Source organism: Thunnus albacares, chromosome 2 (genome assembly GCF_914725855.1).
Source record: "Thunnus albacares chromosome 2, fThuAlb1.1, whole genome shotgun sequence".
Taxonomy (NCBI): domain Eukaryota; kingdom Metazoa; phylum Chordata; class Actinopteri; order Scombriformes; family Scombridae; genus Thunnus; species Thunnus albacares.
Window position 1 is genome coordinate 36935258 of NC_058107.1, and position 17389 is coordinate 36952646.

At 38.3% G+C, this 17389-nt stretch overlaps 1 protein-coding gene across 1 annotated transcript in view; it reads right to left on the reverse strand.

Annotated features, from left to right (window-relative positions):
- LOC122968350 (NACHT, LRR and PYD domains-containing protein 12-like) overlaps nucleotides 1–14229 on the reverse strand; it is a 28590-nt gene extending 14361 nt beyond the window's left edge. The window contains exons 1-8 of the mRNA XM_044333513.1: nucleotides 13972–14229; nucleotides 13405–13563; nucleotides 12727–12819; nucleotides 9919–10139; nucleotides 7905–9816; nucleotides 5569–5742; nucleotides 4036–4209; nucleotides 1100–1273 (exon numbers count right to left, since the gene is read on the reverse strand). Coding sequence (XP_044189448.1) covers nucleotides 1100–1273; nucleotides 4036–4209; nucleotides 5569–5742; nucleotides 7905–9816; nucleotides 9919–10139; nucleotides 12727–12819; nucleotides 13405–13532 — 2876 coding nt within the window. The 5' untranslated portion in view covers nucleotides 13533–13563; nucleotides 13972–14229. The remainder of the gene's footprint in view (nucleotides 1–1099; nucleotides 1274–4035; nucleotides 4210–5568; nucleotides 5743–7904; nucleotides 9817–9918; nucleotides 10140–12726; nucleotides 12820–13404; nucleotides 13564–13971) is intronic.
- Between the last annotated feature and the right edge of the window lie 3160 nt (nucleotides 14230–17389).

A 17389-nucleotide genomic window follows, 5' to 3' on the forward strand; every position in this document is an offset into this window, starting at 1 on the left:
GTGATGCACCATGTGGCTGTGGAATATTGTTAAGTTGTTTAAAGGAAACTTTGACAGAGCTGACACCAGAGTAATGACAGTAAAGTAACAAGTAACTTTACTTTTGTTGCTAAATAAATAATATTATTACTTTTACAATGAGTAATACATAATCAATAATTAATTACAATTTTCAAGTAACTTGCCCAACACTGATGTTCTGTTATTCATGAAAATATACTAAAATTAATGTAAAACTAAAAAATATTTCTCCTTCAGCAAGTAAGCTTTACCGATTTTAAACACATATAAGTTTAGAGGATCTACTGTAAACAGATGTAACTCCCATAAAATCCCAACAGTTTCTTTAAGAATTAGTCATCTTTTATAATTACAGACTAAACTGTGTACAAAAAAATGAAAATATGGAAAAAATAAAATTAACTTCATCTATGTAAATGATATATGTACATAAATTAGGTTCAGTTGATAAACAAATATGATCAACAATAGTAACAGACAATTAGTGAACTGACCCCAGAGTCTCAAGTCTACAGTGTGGACTCTTCAGAAAATCACACAGCAGCTTCCCTCCTGAATTCTGAAGGATGTTGTTACTCAGATCCAGCTCTCTCAGATGGGAGGGGTTGGACTTCAGAGCTAAGGCCAGAGAAGCACAGCTGATCTCTGACAACCTGCATTTGCACAATCTGAATAAAGAATAAATTATGTCACTTTAGAAGACAAAGTTCCTGCTTGAAATCATTCAATGTTTTATAATCTGTTAGGAGCTGAAGAAGGATTCAAATTCAGAAGTTAAGAAAATGGAAACTCCAAACACCTGAACTGAACCCAACTGAATGGTTAAAAACTGTCAAATACAGTGAAAAAGAGTGAATTATCCAGTGTAGATTTTTCTTGTTATATGAGATTTTAAATGTGAAGTTCAACATTGCTCAAACACAGTCAATGGACTAAACCATTGTCTTTAAGAAGAAAACAGACCTTAACATTAAAATAGTGTGGATCAGCATATCAGCTTTATGTCTGCAGTTTAGTGCCACCACAACTTTCTCATCATATCAACCTCAGCACATACGTAAAACAAATGGTGTCTGACCTCAGAGTCTCCAGTCTACAGTGTGGACTCTCCAGAAAATCACACAGCATCTTCACTCCTGAATCCTGCAGCTCATTGTTACTGAGGTCTAGTTCTCTCAGATGGGAGGGGTTGGACTTCAGAGCTGAGGCCAGAGAAGCACAGCTGATCTCCGTCAAACGACAATCACTTAATCTGAATAAAAAATAAATTATGTAGATTTAAATACATTTATAATACACTCACATGCGTTCAGGTTTTAAATGTGTTTACATTAACTATAGTGAGCAAGTTACTATAAATACTTGTTTACATGCAACAGGTCAGTACATTAAACTCCACCATATTTTAGAAGTGTGGTTCACTGATTTGAACTGTATTAGTCAGAGAAGTTGCTGCTTTTTTGTGTTTCTGGTATGAGTGTTTGTGTCCGAGCAGACTGACAGCATAGTGAGAGGAGGACAGACAGAGCAGAGCTTTTCCTCACAATGTGAAAGTGTCAGAATTTACCAAATATTTCAATGTTCAGTGCTGGAAACCTACTTATTTAGACACCTACAGGCTGCTTTGTGTTAGTGTCATTGTTAGTTAGACTTAAGTTGGATTTATTTTAAATACAATGCTGTATCGCTCTGTGTAATGACCTCTTTTCCTCCAGCTGCTCCACCGTTACTTTCTCTGTTTGTAGCCTTTTGTTCTGCACATGATCATGTATGTAACCTAGTTAATGATTCCACTTGCCATAATAGCTATGTTTTGCTGTTATTACTGGATGTGCACTTAATTTTATCTATTACTATTCATCTGTCTATTTTAATACTATGTTATTAAGTATTTTATTTTGTTAGTCTGATTATAATGTATAAGTTACCACTGAGACTTATGTGTTGTGTGCAATATGAGCGCCTTCTGCTGGGCCCCAGCAGACAAAAAATTTTGCCCTCTGTACGATGTATGATCAATAATGCCAAAAGTCCCATAATGTACGATAATTTGATCATTTTGTGACACTTAGGATTAGTGGTTCTAATCAGTCTAAGCTATCTCACTGTAATTAATTTCCTGACACGATCAGGATAGTGAAATATGGATCCTATGTCTGTATTTATGCATCTCTTCTCCATGACGCCTTTCATCATGATTGTTGTGATGATGAACTTGAATCACGAGCACAGCTGTTGTTCTCTCCAAGAGTTTGCATGGGAGATCTTACTGAGCTTACTGCTGCATCCATGTGAAAAAACGTAAAGAAAATGAGTGCTGAACAGGAAGGTGAGGATAGGGATAGGTGAAGAAAAGGCTGAGATGAGAGATGTTGTTGGAGCAGCCAAAAAGTAAGCATAACCAACAAATATACAGTGGGAAAGTGACCCCTGTTTTACTGGATAGTTAAAACCTATTGCAGGCTGTGGCAGTATCCTATTTGAAAATTGCACAACGGCGGGCTATGTGGAACTTAAGCAAATAAGGTAACTTATTTATTTAATTTCTATGTAGATGCTGAACAGGCTACAACTTGTACTATTATAGTTTACTATTACAGCCTTTTGTTTTCAGTATTGGGACATTTTTCTTTGAGCAAGTCCTGAAAGACTATCCCCTTCCACGCATCATATAACTACATCAACAATTTTATTTATTCATTTTTAAATAATGTGGCTACATTTGTAGTTGGTGTCAAAAAGTGGTTTGTTTCAATAAATATGTGTTTTCTTAAATTACACGTTTATGCCTATTTGCTCTCTTGGTTATGACTGACCTATAATTTTCCAAAAAATACTATAATATATATAATATAATTTTAAGCCTCTGGTATGATACTGTAAGGGCGCTTTCACACCTGCCTTGTTTTGTTCGGCTGAGTCAAACTTAGGTTTTTTTTCCCCTTTGGTTTGGTTCGTTTTGGCGGATATAAACATAGCAATCGCATGCGGGTGCCGACCAAAACAAGCAGACCGAGACCTTGTGAAATAGGTAGTCTGATCCGGTTACAAACAAACTCTGATATAATTTGTTTGAGGTATGAGCGTAATCCGACCCAACTGCTGGAAGCATTGCGTGTCTTTGGATTATACCAGCTCCCGCAGCCAGCTATGGTGTGCATTATGCTCCCCTCTCCTCTTCAGCCCATTGAAGGCAGCACATCTTCATGAGGCAACACATTGTTCTCTAGATATTGCCTTCAAGTGTGGTCCAATGTGCTATTCTGCTCACATATTTTAGCTTGGTATATGGACCAAATGACTGGGCCGGATTATGCATATATTGCAACGGGCGAGTACCCAGAGCACCAGCCAATTTGCAATGCTGGGGAGCACCAACATGAAGAAAATGAAAAACGTTAACAGTTTTCGTTGTCAGAAACAGCAGATGATTTGTTTTTATATGTAAAAGTGTTCTGTATGTACCTTGTATGTTGAGAAGAACTTACAATTACCATGCTTTGTGATATTGGTTGGTTGTAATTTGCGTAAAGTAATTTGTTGAGCACACCACATTATCTGTTATTTTGCTTCCAATATGGTAAAAAAGAGGTCAAATGTTTAGATAACAAAAATATCTTTCTTCTTTTAAGCATTTACTTGACTTTTATTGTATCATTAAAATAAGAAAATTAAAAGTTTTTTAACCAAACATTCTGCTTTTATTCTAAGTACTTTCCCTAAATGACAGTGTGCTGTCAATGGAAGGGCCAATTCATGGACTTGCACACGGATGCACACGCAGTTCCAAGCATACTTTTTTTGGAGGTCCGCAGACACAGACGTGTCACATGTGCTCACTAATAAACAGGGTTGCAGCATGATAACTTTCCAGAGTCATAAAATACAATAGAAAATGAAAATATGGAACAATGTAAATTCACTTTGTGGATGTAAGTTATAAATGTACATAAATTAGGTTCAGTTGATAAACATATAAGATCAACAATAGTAACAGACAGTCAGTGAACTGACCTCAAAGTCTCCAGTGTACAGTGTGGACTCTCCAGAAAATCACACAGAGGCTTTACTCCTGAATCCTGCAGCTTGTTGTAGTTCAACTCCAGCTCTCTCAGATGGGAGGGGTTGGACTTTAGAGCTGAGGCCAGAGAAGCACAGCTGATCTCTGACATACTGCAGCCACTCAATCTGAATAAAGAATACATTATGTCACTTTAGAAGACAAAGTTCCTGCTTGAAATCATTCAATGTTTCATAATCTGTTCAGAGCTGAAGAAGGTTTAGAATGTAGCAATTTAGAAAATGGAAACTCCAAACACCTGAGCCTAATAGGATGCAGGTTAAAAACTGTCAAATACAAACAGTGAAAAAGAGCTCTGATTAATATTACTGACAACATGCTTCTACTTCAATAAAGATGTAGTGACTTCATCTCTTAAATCCTGCAGCTCCACCAGTGACTCCATCTGACATTTATTTCAGATCCTACTCAACATCCACACATTTACAAAGATACCAAATATATCAGGATGGAATTTGGGGAAATGGGGAGAAAATGATGATCAATTTAATGGAATGGTGTCACCATAAAAACTCAAAGCATCTTGTGTTTCTATATTTCAGTCAGTATAAACTCTGTGTAGCTTCATAAAAATGTTACGACAAGAAAATATTGGATATTATATTTATTACTGTCTGATTGAAATATTTTGTTTTTAATTTAAAAAAAATGAAATTAAATCTAAATGCTGTAATAGTTAGGCTACTAATTATGTCATAACCAATAGCTCTCAGTTAGGCTTCATCATCTGCAGAGCAAGACAGTTTTTGACCACTGAGCCAAGTTGAGCACAGACTGAATCTTGTAACTTTATTTGTTTTAAGTAAATGTTTCAAATGGATTTTATGCCTCTTCAGATTCAATTCACATCAAGTTTTTTACCAATAACAGCAGTGGTAATGTGGAACCTGATTACAGAAACTAGGTTTCTTAGTTACATGACACATACGGCCATATTCTTTTAGCAGTATGTATGCGAATGTGTCCTGGGCCACATTTAAGGTCCGCCTACTAAACCGGTGTCCACTGCGTTACTGGAAGTATATACTCATTTGCACGTCACCAGTGTCAAATTAAGGTGCTAGACAATAAGAAAAAGCCACAACTGAAAAACTGATTTCTTTCTGGATGATCTTTGAATTTAATTTAAATTTAAATTTTGTTGACTGAAGTCACAGACTATTAAGTAAAAAATTCCTTCCTTGAGTTACAATCCCCCTACTGCAGCTCAGCAATGAAACAATGCTGAAACACAAAGATACTTACTTAATATGTGTAACTCAGACTGCTGAAGCCTCATTAGTGTAAACTTAAGAAGTAATTTTACACAGAGCACAACTTTGGATTTTGACACTGGAAAATTAAATTCTACAGTTTTCTGCTTAGGAAAATCCCAAAATATGTATGAATCAGATATTTGAAACTTCAGTCAAAGTTTTGAATTGAATACATAGAAAAATACTACCAAAGCTAGTCAGTGAACTGACCTCAGAGTCTCCAGTTTACAGTTTGGATTCTCCAGGCCTGCGGACAGCAGTTTCACTCCTGAGTCCTGCAGTTTGTTGGAGCTCAGATCCAGCTCTCTCAGATGGGAGGGGTTGGATTTCAGAGCTGAGGCCACAACTCCACAGTGAGTCTGTGAGAGTCCACACCCAGAAAGTCTGTCATGACACATATATTATAATGTAAGTTATCATGAAAGAGGACACTTTATATTTACTTCATGTATTTGATGACAAACTGACATTTCCTCTTTTCATTAACATCTGCCCTTCACATCAGTGGTTCAGTTAATCTAATCTCACTGTGTTTGATATACTTGCAGACTTGTGATGTTTGCTTTGCTTTAATCTTGCAGATGAAGGGAGAGAAAATGGAGTTACATTGAGGCTTCCATAATATTGACAGCCTGTCAGTATGTTCTAATCAAATGTGTTTCTCCACAAAGTTAGCCTGAGGCCATCTTGACTAGAAAACCATTTTTACTGACTACTATTTTTTATTTGACTCCAAGATATCTTTTACTGAGTTCAACTCAGCGAACAGTTACAGTTGAGAAAGATGATCTCTCTTTGCTAGCTACCTGCTGCTGTCGGGTTCACATCTATTAGCAGAAAAATTTAGTGACAGTTGACCAATTCTCAAATAAAACAAAGGACTTGACAATGTTATACCTTTACATAATTAAATATTAATGTAATTAAATATTTTATGTGTCATGATAGATGACTGCATGATGTTTTGTTGCCTTCTTCTTTTTCTGAGAATCTGAAAACTAATTCAGCACACAAACACAATTAACAAACCAATTAAGCTGAATTATTGTCATTTTCAACATTAATATCATCAGAGAGATGTTAGGGTACCAGCATTAAAAATATAACACAGCACTTTAATGTGTATAAGATCTCTTTAAAAAGTCAGAATTCTACCATTCTGCTCTCATTTATTCATCAGACCTCTTCGCATTCCCTGCTGCTACTCTTCTGTATACCAACAAGAGAGGAAACACCTGACAGTTTCTTTCTGTGAATAGAGTATAAGAAAGACTTAAAAGCAAGACTATGTAACACAACCTGTAGAGTCCCTCTTTGAAATGGAAAGTTGAATTCTTAAAGTCTATGTAAAGGAAAATCAGAGATCTCAATAATCTCTTTTGGAAAATGGATCAGATCTTCTCCCTACGTAGAGCAAGGAATCTCTCTGTCTGTCTGTATGTATGTATGTTTGTCCATCGCATATCTCGAGAACTGTTCATCTGATCTACTTCATACCTGGCAGGTGGATGTTGACGTGTCAAATTGTTTGGATGAGCAGTTCTTGAGAAATATATAAAAATACCTCATAAACAACATTGCTTCTACAACATTGATGTGCTTTTTCCTCTGCCTGTGGAGTTGACAAGCAGAAATATGGACAGCACCTCTCTGCCATTGCAACCCACATTGTTGTCAGAGATGGGACTGCATCCATAGTGATAAGAACTATCATAGAGAATTAACTGAAAAGAGAGTTAAGCTCTATTTCCATTTCTCACACACAGGAGCTCTGTGTCTGTGTCTCAAGACATAGTTCAGTGTGTCTCAGGCACTTTTTAAATGGGCACTAACGGGTGTGTGAGGCATTAAGAGACAATGGGTAAATTGTAGCATCTACTGATAGCCTGCATGTGAGACGTTTAGGGAACATAGGTGAATTGTAGTGTGTACAGATAGTCTGCATGAGAGGCGCTTAGGGGACAGACACTGTTCTCTCCAGGTATTGAGAAATTGTTCTCACTAGGCACATTTTGAATGGGCACCGCACTAGTATTTTAAACTCTAAAGTGTAGCATAAAATCAGGTATTACGTGTATATCTGATTACGTATATATTATTTGCAGAACCTACTTATGTATTAATAACTTAGCTACACTCACTGAGGACTGTAAAATACTAATATATGTTGGGGTAAAATGCTGTTGTGATAAAACCTCAACCAAAACCTCTAAAGTCCTTCATTTGTTTTACTAGGTTGCATGACACCTCCATCATCCAATAGAAGAAAAAACTGTAAAATCTAAGAATTATTAGAAATATATAGAATAACTGTTTATTAACTTGACAGCTATAAACACAACCAACTGAAAAAACAACATTATTTGCATGCACAGCACTTCAAACAGTTCAAGAACATCTGAGACTAAATATAACTGACAAATGACCTTTGCAATAAATAAGCAAAAAACTATTTCAAGAATTATAAGAATTTTACATTGTTTATATTTGAAGGACTAAACTACTAATCTACACTAATTTATAATGTTAATCACACCAGGACTTACTGAGCGTTTTTGCAGTTCCTCACAGCTGGGATCAGTCTCCGTCGTCCTTCCTCTGATGTGTTATATTTCTTCAGGTCCAACTCACTCAGAACCTCCTCTGACATCTGCAGCATGTAGGCCAAAGCAGAGCAGTGGATATCAGAGAGTTCCTTCTCTGATCTGTTCTCTGCCTTCAGGAACTCTTGAATCTCCTGATGTACTGAGCGGTCGTTCATCTCCATCAGACAGTGGAAGATGTTGATGCTTCTGTCAGGAGAGATACTGTGGGTGTTCATCTCCTTCAGGTTGTTGATGACTCTCTGGATGATTTCTGGACTGTTCTCTGTCTGACCCAGCAGGCCTCCTAAGAGTCTCTGGTTGGACTCAAGAGAGAGGCCATGAAGGAAGCGAACAAACAGGTCAAGGTGGCCATTTTCACTTCTGAGAGATTTATCCATGGCTCTCCTCAGGAAGTCATCCAGCGATGAGAAATGGTTATGGTCACTGTCATCATCATCATCACCATCACCATCATAATCATCATCATCATCACCATAATCATCTTCATCATCATACACATCTTCATCATCATAATCATCTTCATCATCTTCTTCATCCTCCACATCTTTCAGGAAGTCCTCCAGTACCTCTGTGTTGCTGTTGGTGTAACAGTGGTACAAGTAGACTGCAGCCAGAAACTCCTGAATGCTCAGATGAACAAAGCAGTAGACTGTTTTCTGGAAGATCACACTCTCTCTTTTGAAGATCTCTGTACAAACTCCTGACAACACTGAGGCCTCTGTGACATCAAGACCACACTGCTCCAGGTCTTCTTGGTAGAACATGATGTTTCCCTTCTCCAGATTTTCAAATGCCAGCCTTCCCAGCTTCAGAAGAACTTCCCTGTCAGCCTCTGTCAGCTCCTGTGGACTCGTCTCATGTCCCTCGTCATACTTGTGCTTCTTCCTCTTTGTCTGAACCAGCAGGAAGTATGAGTACATGTCAGTCAAAGTCTTGGGCAGCTCTCCTCTCTGGTCTGTAGTCAACATGTGCTCCAGAACTGTAGCAGTGATCCAGCAGAAGACTGGGATGTGACACATGATGTGGAGGCTCCTGGATGTCTTGATGTGTGAGATGATTCTGGACAGTTTTTCATCACTGAATCTCTTTCTAAAGTACTCCTCCTTCTGGATGTCAGTGAAGCCTCGTACTTCTGTAAACCTGTCAACACATGTGAGAGGGATCTGATTGGCTGCTGCAGGTCGAGAGGTTATCCAGATGAGAGCCGAGGGAAGCAGCTCCCCCTTGATGAGATTTGTCAACAGCACGTTGACTGATGACTCCTGTGTGACATCAGACACAACCTTCTTGTTCTTGAAATCCAATGAAAGTCTGCTTTCATCCAGGCCGTCAAAGATGAACAAAACTTTACAGACAGCAAGCTTCTCTGCTGTGACCTTCAGTAATGTTGGATGAAAAACATGGATCAGCATGAGGAGGCTGTACTGCTTATCTTTGACCAAGTTCAGCTCCCTGAATGAAAGCAGAATCACCAGATTGATATCTTGGTTTTCCAAGCCCGCTGCCCAGTCCAGAGTGAACTTCTGCACAGAGAATGTTTTTCCAACGCCAGCAACGCCATTTGTCAGAACGACTCTGATGATACCTTTCTTTTTGGCTGGTAAGACTTTAAAGATGTCGTGACACTTGATTGGAGTTTCATGGAGAATCCTCATCTTGGAAGCTGTCTCAAGCTGCCTAACCTCATGTTGGGTATTAACGTCTTCACTCTGTCCCTCTGTGATGTAGAGCTCAGTGTAGATCCTGTTGAGGAGGGTTCTACTTCCTGCTCCATCAGTTCCTTCAGTCACACATTCACATCTCTTCTTCAGATTGATCTTATGTTCATCTAAAACCTTCAGCAGATCACTGTCTATTGAAAGAAAGGGGAAAAATGTATGATTAAAAATACAGGACAGAGGAGGTAGACTCCTGTCCTGTTTTCAGAGATTATGACATCAGCAGACAGTCTTACTTTGTAGAGTGCTGGCCTTCGGTCTAGGTCTTGTTCTGGATCTTTTTCCACACCGGGGACAGGAGGAGTCTCCTGATGAAGCAGCCTTTTCCCAGAATGGGGTCTTGCATCGTCTGCAGAACCAGTGTCGACACCTAGAGACTGGGTCCTTCTCAACATCCTGACAAAAAGAACAGCAGCACGGCCGCTCCTCCACAGGGACACCTTTCCCTTTCCTCTCTCTGTGGAGATGAAGACAGTCTTTATGACACATGACATTAGAGGTGGTCATCCTACAGCTCACAAGTTGCATGTAGCTCTTTCCCTACCAGCCTCTCTCACTCAAAACTCATCATATACGGATACTTAGCCAGGAGTCCTAGGCGTCACTTTTTAACGCACTGGGTACCCCTTTAGCATAATCTTTTAATGCGTAGGGTAGTCTGACAGACCTCTATAGAACTTCCACAATGTCTGAAATAGACACCATGAGACTGATGATGTAGATATAAGGTGACATATTAGGGGGAGGCGGATTGGGTGACTAGATTGATAGATTGCAAAAAGTGGACTTAGCTGCAGGAGACTGCTGTTCATTTTCCGTTTCCAACCATGACTGTCACATTTCCAACCGTGGTGTTTACTGTTGCCATGATGACAAAGGTTGTGTAAATTTAAGGAAGCAGTTACTTTAACCCACACCACATTTCAAGTAATTTTAACGGAAACCATGACCTTTCCCTAACCAAGCAGATTTTGTGCCTAAACCTAACCAGACCTTAACCACAGCATTGCCACACCATAAAACATAATTATTTTTTAACAGTGATATTTAACAATTGGTGCAGGCATGAAAGATACATGAACTGCCCAGATACTGCATGTTAAAAATTGACACTAAAGGGGAACCCAGTACATAAAAAAGTGATGCCAAAGGGTCATGACCAAGCTTCTGTATGTGATGAGTTGGGAGTGAGAACGTGTTGTCCCTACAGTCCAGACTAAGTATTTTGACAGTTACACATTTGTGTTCTTCAGGCTCTATGCTTCAGCACATTCAATATGACATAAATTAATGGATACTACAATTGCAAGAGTTCAAAAGTAATTGGACAGACACAACGAAGCGCCAGCAAAGGCCAAGAGGAAGATTGCAAGCTACTAAACATGAACATAAACAATGCAGGATTTAAAATACTGGCTTCAGATGTAATGCTTCATGAGGAGGGAAGTGGATTCAATACATTTTTTAGCATACAGGGATATACACAATGCATTTTGGTAGGTAAGTCAATGTAAACAAGACTTTTGTTTGTTAAAAAGAAAACTCCACAGGGCCTCTTTAAGTTACGTTGAGCCATTGAAGTCAAGAAAAATAAGCAGGAGGCAACTGAGCAAAACAGAAAAATTCCACTTGTGAAAAGTGTGGTGCTCTTTTGTCTTTTGTTGTGGTGCTGAACAGAGACCTCTGGTAAAGTCTCTTCATAATGCATCTTTTCATTTGTGTTTCTCTCTGTCGCTGTTTCTGCTATATGTCTCTGCTTCTGTGTGACTCTGATAGAACAGTTGCACATATTTTACTTTTCCCAAACCTTAAATGTCAGACTCAGTATCCAGAAACCTCAGGACTTTCCAAAGATACTGCTTTTATGTGCATCAGTCATTTCTTTGAACAGTGTTTTTTCTCTTATATTCAAATGTTACACGGCATGAATTCAGCCTCAGCTAAGAATCAAACTTCTGCATGTCCGTCTGTTATAACACTGTGACTCAGTGCACACAAGACAGGTGTCAGTTTGTTAGAGCAGCTCCTGTGCTGAAATCTTTATTGCATATAATGTGTAATATCAGTTTAAATTTAGACAGATCGCGGTATGAAGCTTTAGACACATGGGATCAATGAATAATTATCAGTCATGATGTCATTGGTTGCACTGATGGAACATCATTCCTATAATATTGGAGATGTTAATATTTCTAAGTCAGCAGGATTGTGGTGCGTTTTTTTGAGTTTTGTGAGTTTTTTTAAATAGGGAGCACAGTCTTAACGTGTTTTAACAGCATTTCAGAGACAATGTTTAAATTTACATTTGCTGAAGCAGCTGAAAAAAAGTCACTGAATGATGTTGAGCTGAGATACAAATAGATGTATAAAAATTTAAAATATTCTGTATTTTAACCTTGACACCTTTTCAAGTATAAATCACCAAACACATTATTTCTTGATCAGACTGTGAGTTTACAGTCATGTCTCTGTGTCTTTTATCTACATGTTTTAAATCTTTCACTATATTTTTCATCTTCAGTTGCTGCTTCCTGTGTTTTGTCCGTCAGATTAAAGCTGAACAAATATATTTAAAATGTAACTGCAGCCTGATACACAGTCAGATTCCACTTTATCATCATTAAGGAAATGTAAGTCTGGTAAATGATGAATTAATGGGCAACACTGAATAAAACTTTATTGTCTTAACTTATTGACACTTTTCCTGCTCTGACATACGTCTACGTCCAATGGATTAAAATGGAGACTCTGCCTTTTATTTACCTGTTGCCATAGTGACTTGTTGTACTGATGATGGTTTTTTTCATTCATCACGCACGCGCTTAACTCGGAGTGAACATACTCAGAGTTGATTGAACAAACTCTGATAAGCTGTTTTGAGATTGAAAACTCTGAGTTTCCCACCTTAGGGTTCATCAACTCAGAGTTCAGGGTTAGACTCAGAGTTTGCTGAATCTGCTTTCTGAAACAGGCCCCAGAACCTTTGTTTCACAAAACAGTCTCACTGAATCATCTTCACGTCAGTCTACAGTAGAAGCTCTTACTTTGTGTCTGAGGGTCCAGGTTCATTACTGAAGCATGGAGGATCTTCTTTTGACCAGTCACTCTTAATAGACAGACTGGATACTGTTCCCTGTCTGTAGAAACAATCATTGTTTTACACATATCATTAGTTCTTGTAAAAAGCAGATGTAACATGAAACATGGCACATGATCATGATTTGAGTATGACAACAAATAGGTATGTTCATATCTCCATCTGCATGTTCTTAGCATTTTAGCTACAGCTGCAAAGTGAATATATTTGAATGAAGAGTTTTTAACATCTACATGTTTGAGAACACAAAGTCTGACATGTGGAGCGTGAAAATGCCGAATGACAAAAAATATTTCTATGTAATAGTTTATTTACTAACAGTTAAATTAAAGACACTGTTGACTGATTCTGGGCTGTCAGATTAACTTGTGCATGTCTAAAGCAAACTGGTCTTGAAATATTGGTTGAAGCAACTGATAAACATATCAGGACAGTAATTAAGAACGCTTTCCACACAAAATTTAAGTAATAAACGAAGAAATAATGCAGTCAATGCTCAACCAACTAAAAGATCTGTACTGAATTTTTAAAAACTCTGAGTTATAAAGAGAATAGTGTTGTAGTAGGTTATGAAATAAAGACTGAATCATCTTCAGGTCAGTTTATGGTAGAAACAGTCTCTTACTTTGTGTCTGAGGGTCCAGGTTCTTTACTGAAGTCTGGAGGATCATAGTTAGACAAGTCACTCTTCATAGACAGATAGCCAGATGTTGCAGACTCTGCTTTGTCCTTCTCTTCCTCCGAATCACTCATCTTCTGGAGTCTGACAGGTAAACCAGTAACACTGGAGACACACACACATACACAGTATTATAATCCCAGTCCAACCTCTCAAGTTAGTAGCTTCATATTAGTTTACATTACTTTAACTACAACCATGTGTGTTTTCTAGCCACTACAAAAACAAACTTTTTAAATCCATCAAATAGACTTCAGATAAACATCTGTGTTGTTCTTAACTGTGGCTTCTCTCTATTTTTACCGCACCAGTGTGCTACACTACATTGCTGTGAGGACACAGAAACCAGGAAAAGGAAAAGTAAACAACATTTGAAGACGTCAGCACTTGTGATTTCATATAGCATAGGTATTTTTCTTACAGTTTGATTAACGGAACAATTAATCAGAAAAATGATTAGCAGATTGATCAGTTATGACAGTTATCATTTGCAGCCTTAATTTTAACACTCACCCTTCCTTGGACTTGCTGTTTCCCTCTTTCCGCTGTGTTGACTTCAAAATGGTGTCTGAATAGATTGAATAATTTCACCTATCAGTGTCCCTCCCTTTTCCCTCCTCCCCCTTCTTCGTTGCAACTCGTGTGTCTGTTTCCCTGACGTGAGAGATAAAAAATGTTGAATGACAAGACAAATGTCAATGTCAACATAACTCAACTGTAAGATTTTGAGAGAGTGCAACTTTGCACGGATTCGCAGAGTATTCAGACCAAATCAGGGGTTGCGGCGCTCCTCCCCAGGGTTGTGTGGAGGTGTGGTGTGTTTATTTGTAACCGCCGTGAAACAATTGGAAAATAACGTTTTATTCCTCTCATTCACAGGCTTCCGCGCTACTACTGCTCGCTCTAGCTCGCTCGACCACCGCTCCTCTCTCTCTCTCTCTCTCTCTCTCTCTCTCTCGTCTTTTTCAGGAAGCCGGCAACAAAGTCTAACTTTACTTCTAACGCTGTGAAACCATTGAAACTAAGAGAAATTTCCTCTCCTCTTCCTAGTGACGTCTAGTCCTCGGTCCTCCTTCGTGGCAGGATTGTACAGCTCTGTACTCTGGCCTCCACAGCGTGACATTAGGTTTCGTTTCTCCGAAAGTTGATTTTAGTTCATCTTTCTCGCCACATGGGGCTCTACACCAGCAGCCACGCGTTGAGGCGCGCCGCCGCACGGTTGAACGGAAGTGTGTGGGAGTGATTATGCCCCAGAACTTAACCGCTGTGAAACAATCGGAAAATAACGTTTTATTGATCTTATTCACAGGCTTTCTCAGTAACACTGCTCCCTCTCTTCATTCACTCTCTAGCTCGCTCGACCACAGCTGCTTTCTCTCTCTCTCTCATCTTTTTTTAAAAGGAGTCGGGAAGCCGACAGCAAAGTCTAACTGTACTAAAACGTCATCAAACGAAAAGCAGTGTCCCTCCCTCCTCCTGACGTCTTTGCCGTCCTTCATGGCAGGGTTGTAGAGTAGTAGGGCTGCAACTAATGATAATTTTCATTATCAATTAATCTAGAGCAACTATTAAATAAATCGGCAACTATTTAGATAATTGATTAATTGTTTTGAGCCATTTTTAAAGAAAAAACAAATGTCCAAATTGTCTGCTTCCAGCCTCTCGAATGTCAATATTTACTAGTCTCTTTAGTCCTCTGTGACAGTAATAATTGTGGACGTCATCTTGTACTTTGGGAAACAGTGATCTTATGGGCCTGATTTATGGACCAAACAACTAATCAATTAATTGAGAAAATACTTGACAGATTGATTGATAATGAAAATAATCCTTAGCTGCAGCCCTAAATTAATCTGCTGATTATTTTCTTGATTAATCATCTAGGAAATGTCAGAAAATAGGTAAAAATGAGCGTTATAATTCCTTAGAGCTCATGGTGACATCTTCAAATGTCTTGTTTTGTCTGATCAACAGTCAAAAATCCAAAGATTTAGTTTCATGTATGACAAAGAAAAGCATTAAATCATCACATTTGAGAAGCTTCAACAAACAAATATTTCTGCTTTAATAAAAAATCACTTAAGTTATTTTTCAATCATAACAATAGTTGATTAATTGTTAATAGTTAAGATTAATATTAATAATATTGATTAAGATTAATAGTTGAGAGTCACTGCTCATTTATTTTGGTCAAATGTTATATCTAGGCTTAAATCTATTTTCCGACACTCATTTTAGGGGCTGCAGCTGTTTTATTCCCTCCATATTCCAACAGGACCTTCTGTGTTTTTTTAGAATCAATCAGAAAAACACTTGAATGCATGAATATAATTATAATACATAAGAGGTACAGACAGGGATATGACTTTTTAAAAGTAATTCATTTGCACTGATGCTCAAAATAATTCAATAAATCTTCTGTTCTCTCAGTATCTCAGCGAGAGCCTGCAAAGGAAAACCAGACAGAATCATCAGAGCGGACTGAACCAACACCACCAACCACTGTCTCCCCCCTGAGGACCAGGATCGGTCAGGCTCGGAGGCAGGCTGAGCAGGACATCTCCAGCTCTCAGCGTGCCAGGTTCAACATGCTGCACTGAGAGCTGGTGGTTCTGCAATGGAGTGTCGGTAGGATGGAAAATCGAACTCTTCCTCTGTTGTGGTCCATCAGCAAGAGTCTGGAGCACATTGCAGACACATTGAATTGGATTGGATCCAAGCCTTGGGCACAGATGGACTGTCCAACAGTGGATTACTGAACAACACAGACATTTAAAAAAACTCTTGTCTGTTTGTGTCCTGCTGTTGCCTGAAAACTGAACATTAACATCAGTATTTGTGTTCATGCTGGAGAGGAAGAGACTGTGTCAATCTTTTCCTCAGCATATCCGCACTGACACTCCTCTCCACATACAAAACACCACAGAACACTAGATAAAATGTTACAGAAAACCTGTGATACATCCTATATTTTATGAACACTTTACTTATTTTCACATATGTTTACTTACACTTAAAGGTCCATTTGGAAGTTTACAAGTTTACTGTTACTCAGTGTTTATCCATCCACCTGTTTTTATTTGCATTTGTGCTTTAAAGAAAACCTGAGTGAAAACACAGAACATTCAAAAAAATCTTGAAATATCACAAAAGGTGTTTGTTGTTACCTGAGTTGTAAAGGTAGTTGTGTGGATAAAAAGCAAATGTAAACAGACTTGGTGAATAAATGATGATGTACATGAATCATGTGACTTAAACGTCACTGAAGAGCTGAAAACATCAGATGTGTGTGGAGCGATGAGGAGACTGTAACCTTCCTCAGATGAATACATGAACAAACAGAAATGTCATATTTTCATCATGTTTTCCACATGGTTTTCCATTGTTTAAACTTTGACTTCTGCTCTTTTAATGATGTCATCTCGTTGTGTTCTCTTCTTCTGTAATGGTTTAATGGCACCGACTGGAGAATTAACGTCACCAACTGTTTATCTGCTAATATTCACACAACAGCAGTGAATGGAAACAAGCATTAATTTGAATACTGGAAATTCATTTAAAATTTGAATTAATTTATATGGAAACTTGGCTGCTGTGGGACACGTTCATCTGCGGCCAATTTACCTCAGATGTCCTGATTACCCGATCAGGCTTCATCTTGTCTTCATCATGTCCACTGGAAACATTTCAGAAGCTCTGTCTCTCTTCGTCAGAAGACACATTTCTGATATATTTGTTTTCCTGACATTTTTCATGTGTTACAAACAATGGACGAGCCTACATGTTTGTTTAGCTGTAGTAACAGATGCTTTGTACTGCCACACTTCTTGTAGATGTTTATTTCTTATAAAGTGTATGTCCACCTTAAGCTCTAAGCTTGGTCTGTACAGTGACCTACATGCAGGATGATAATAAAAACATTACTTTTGTT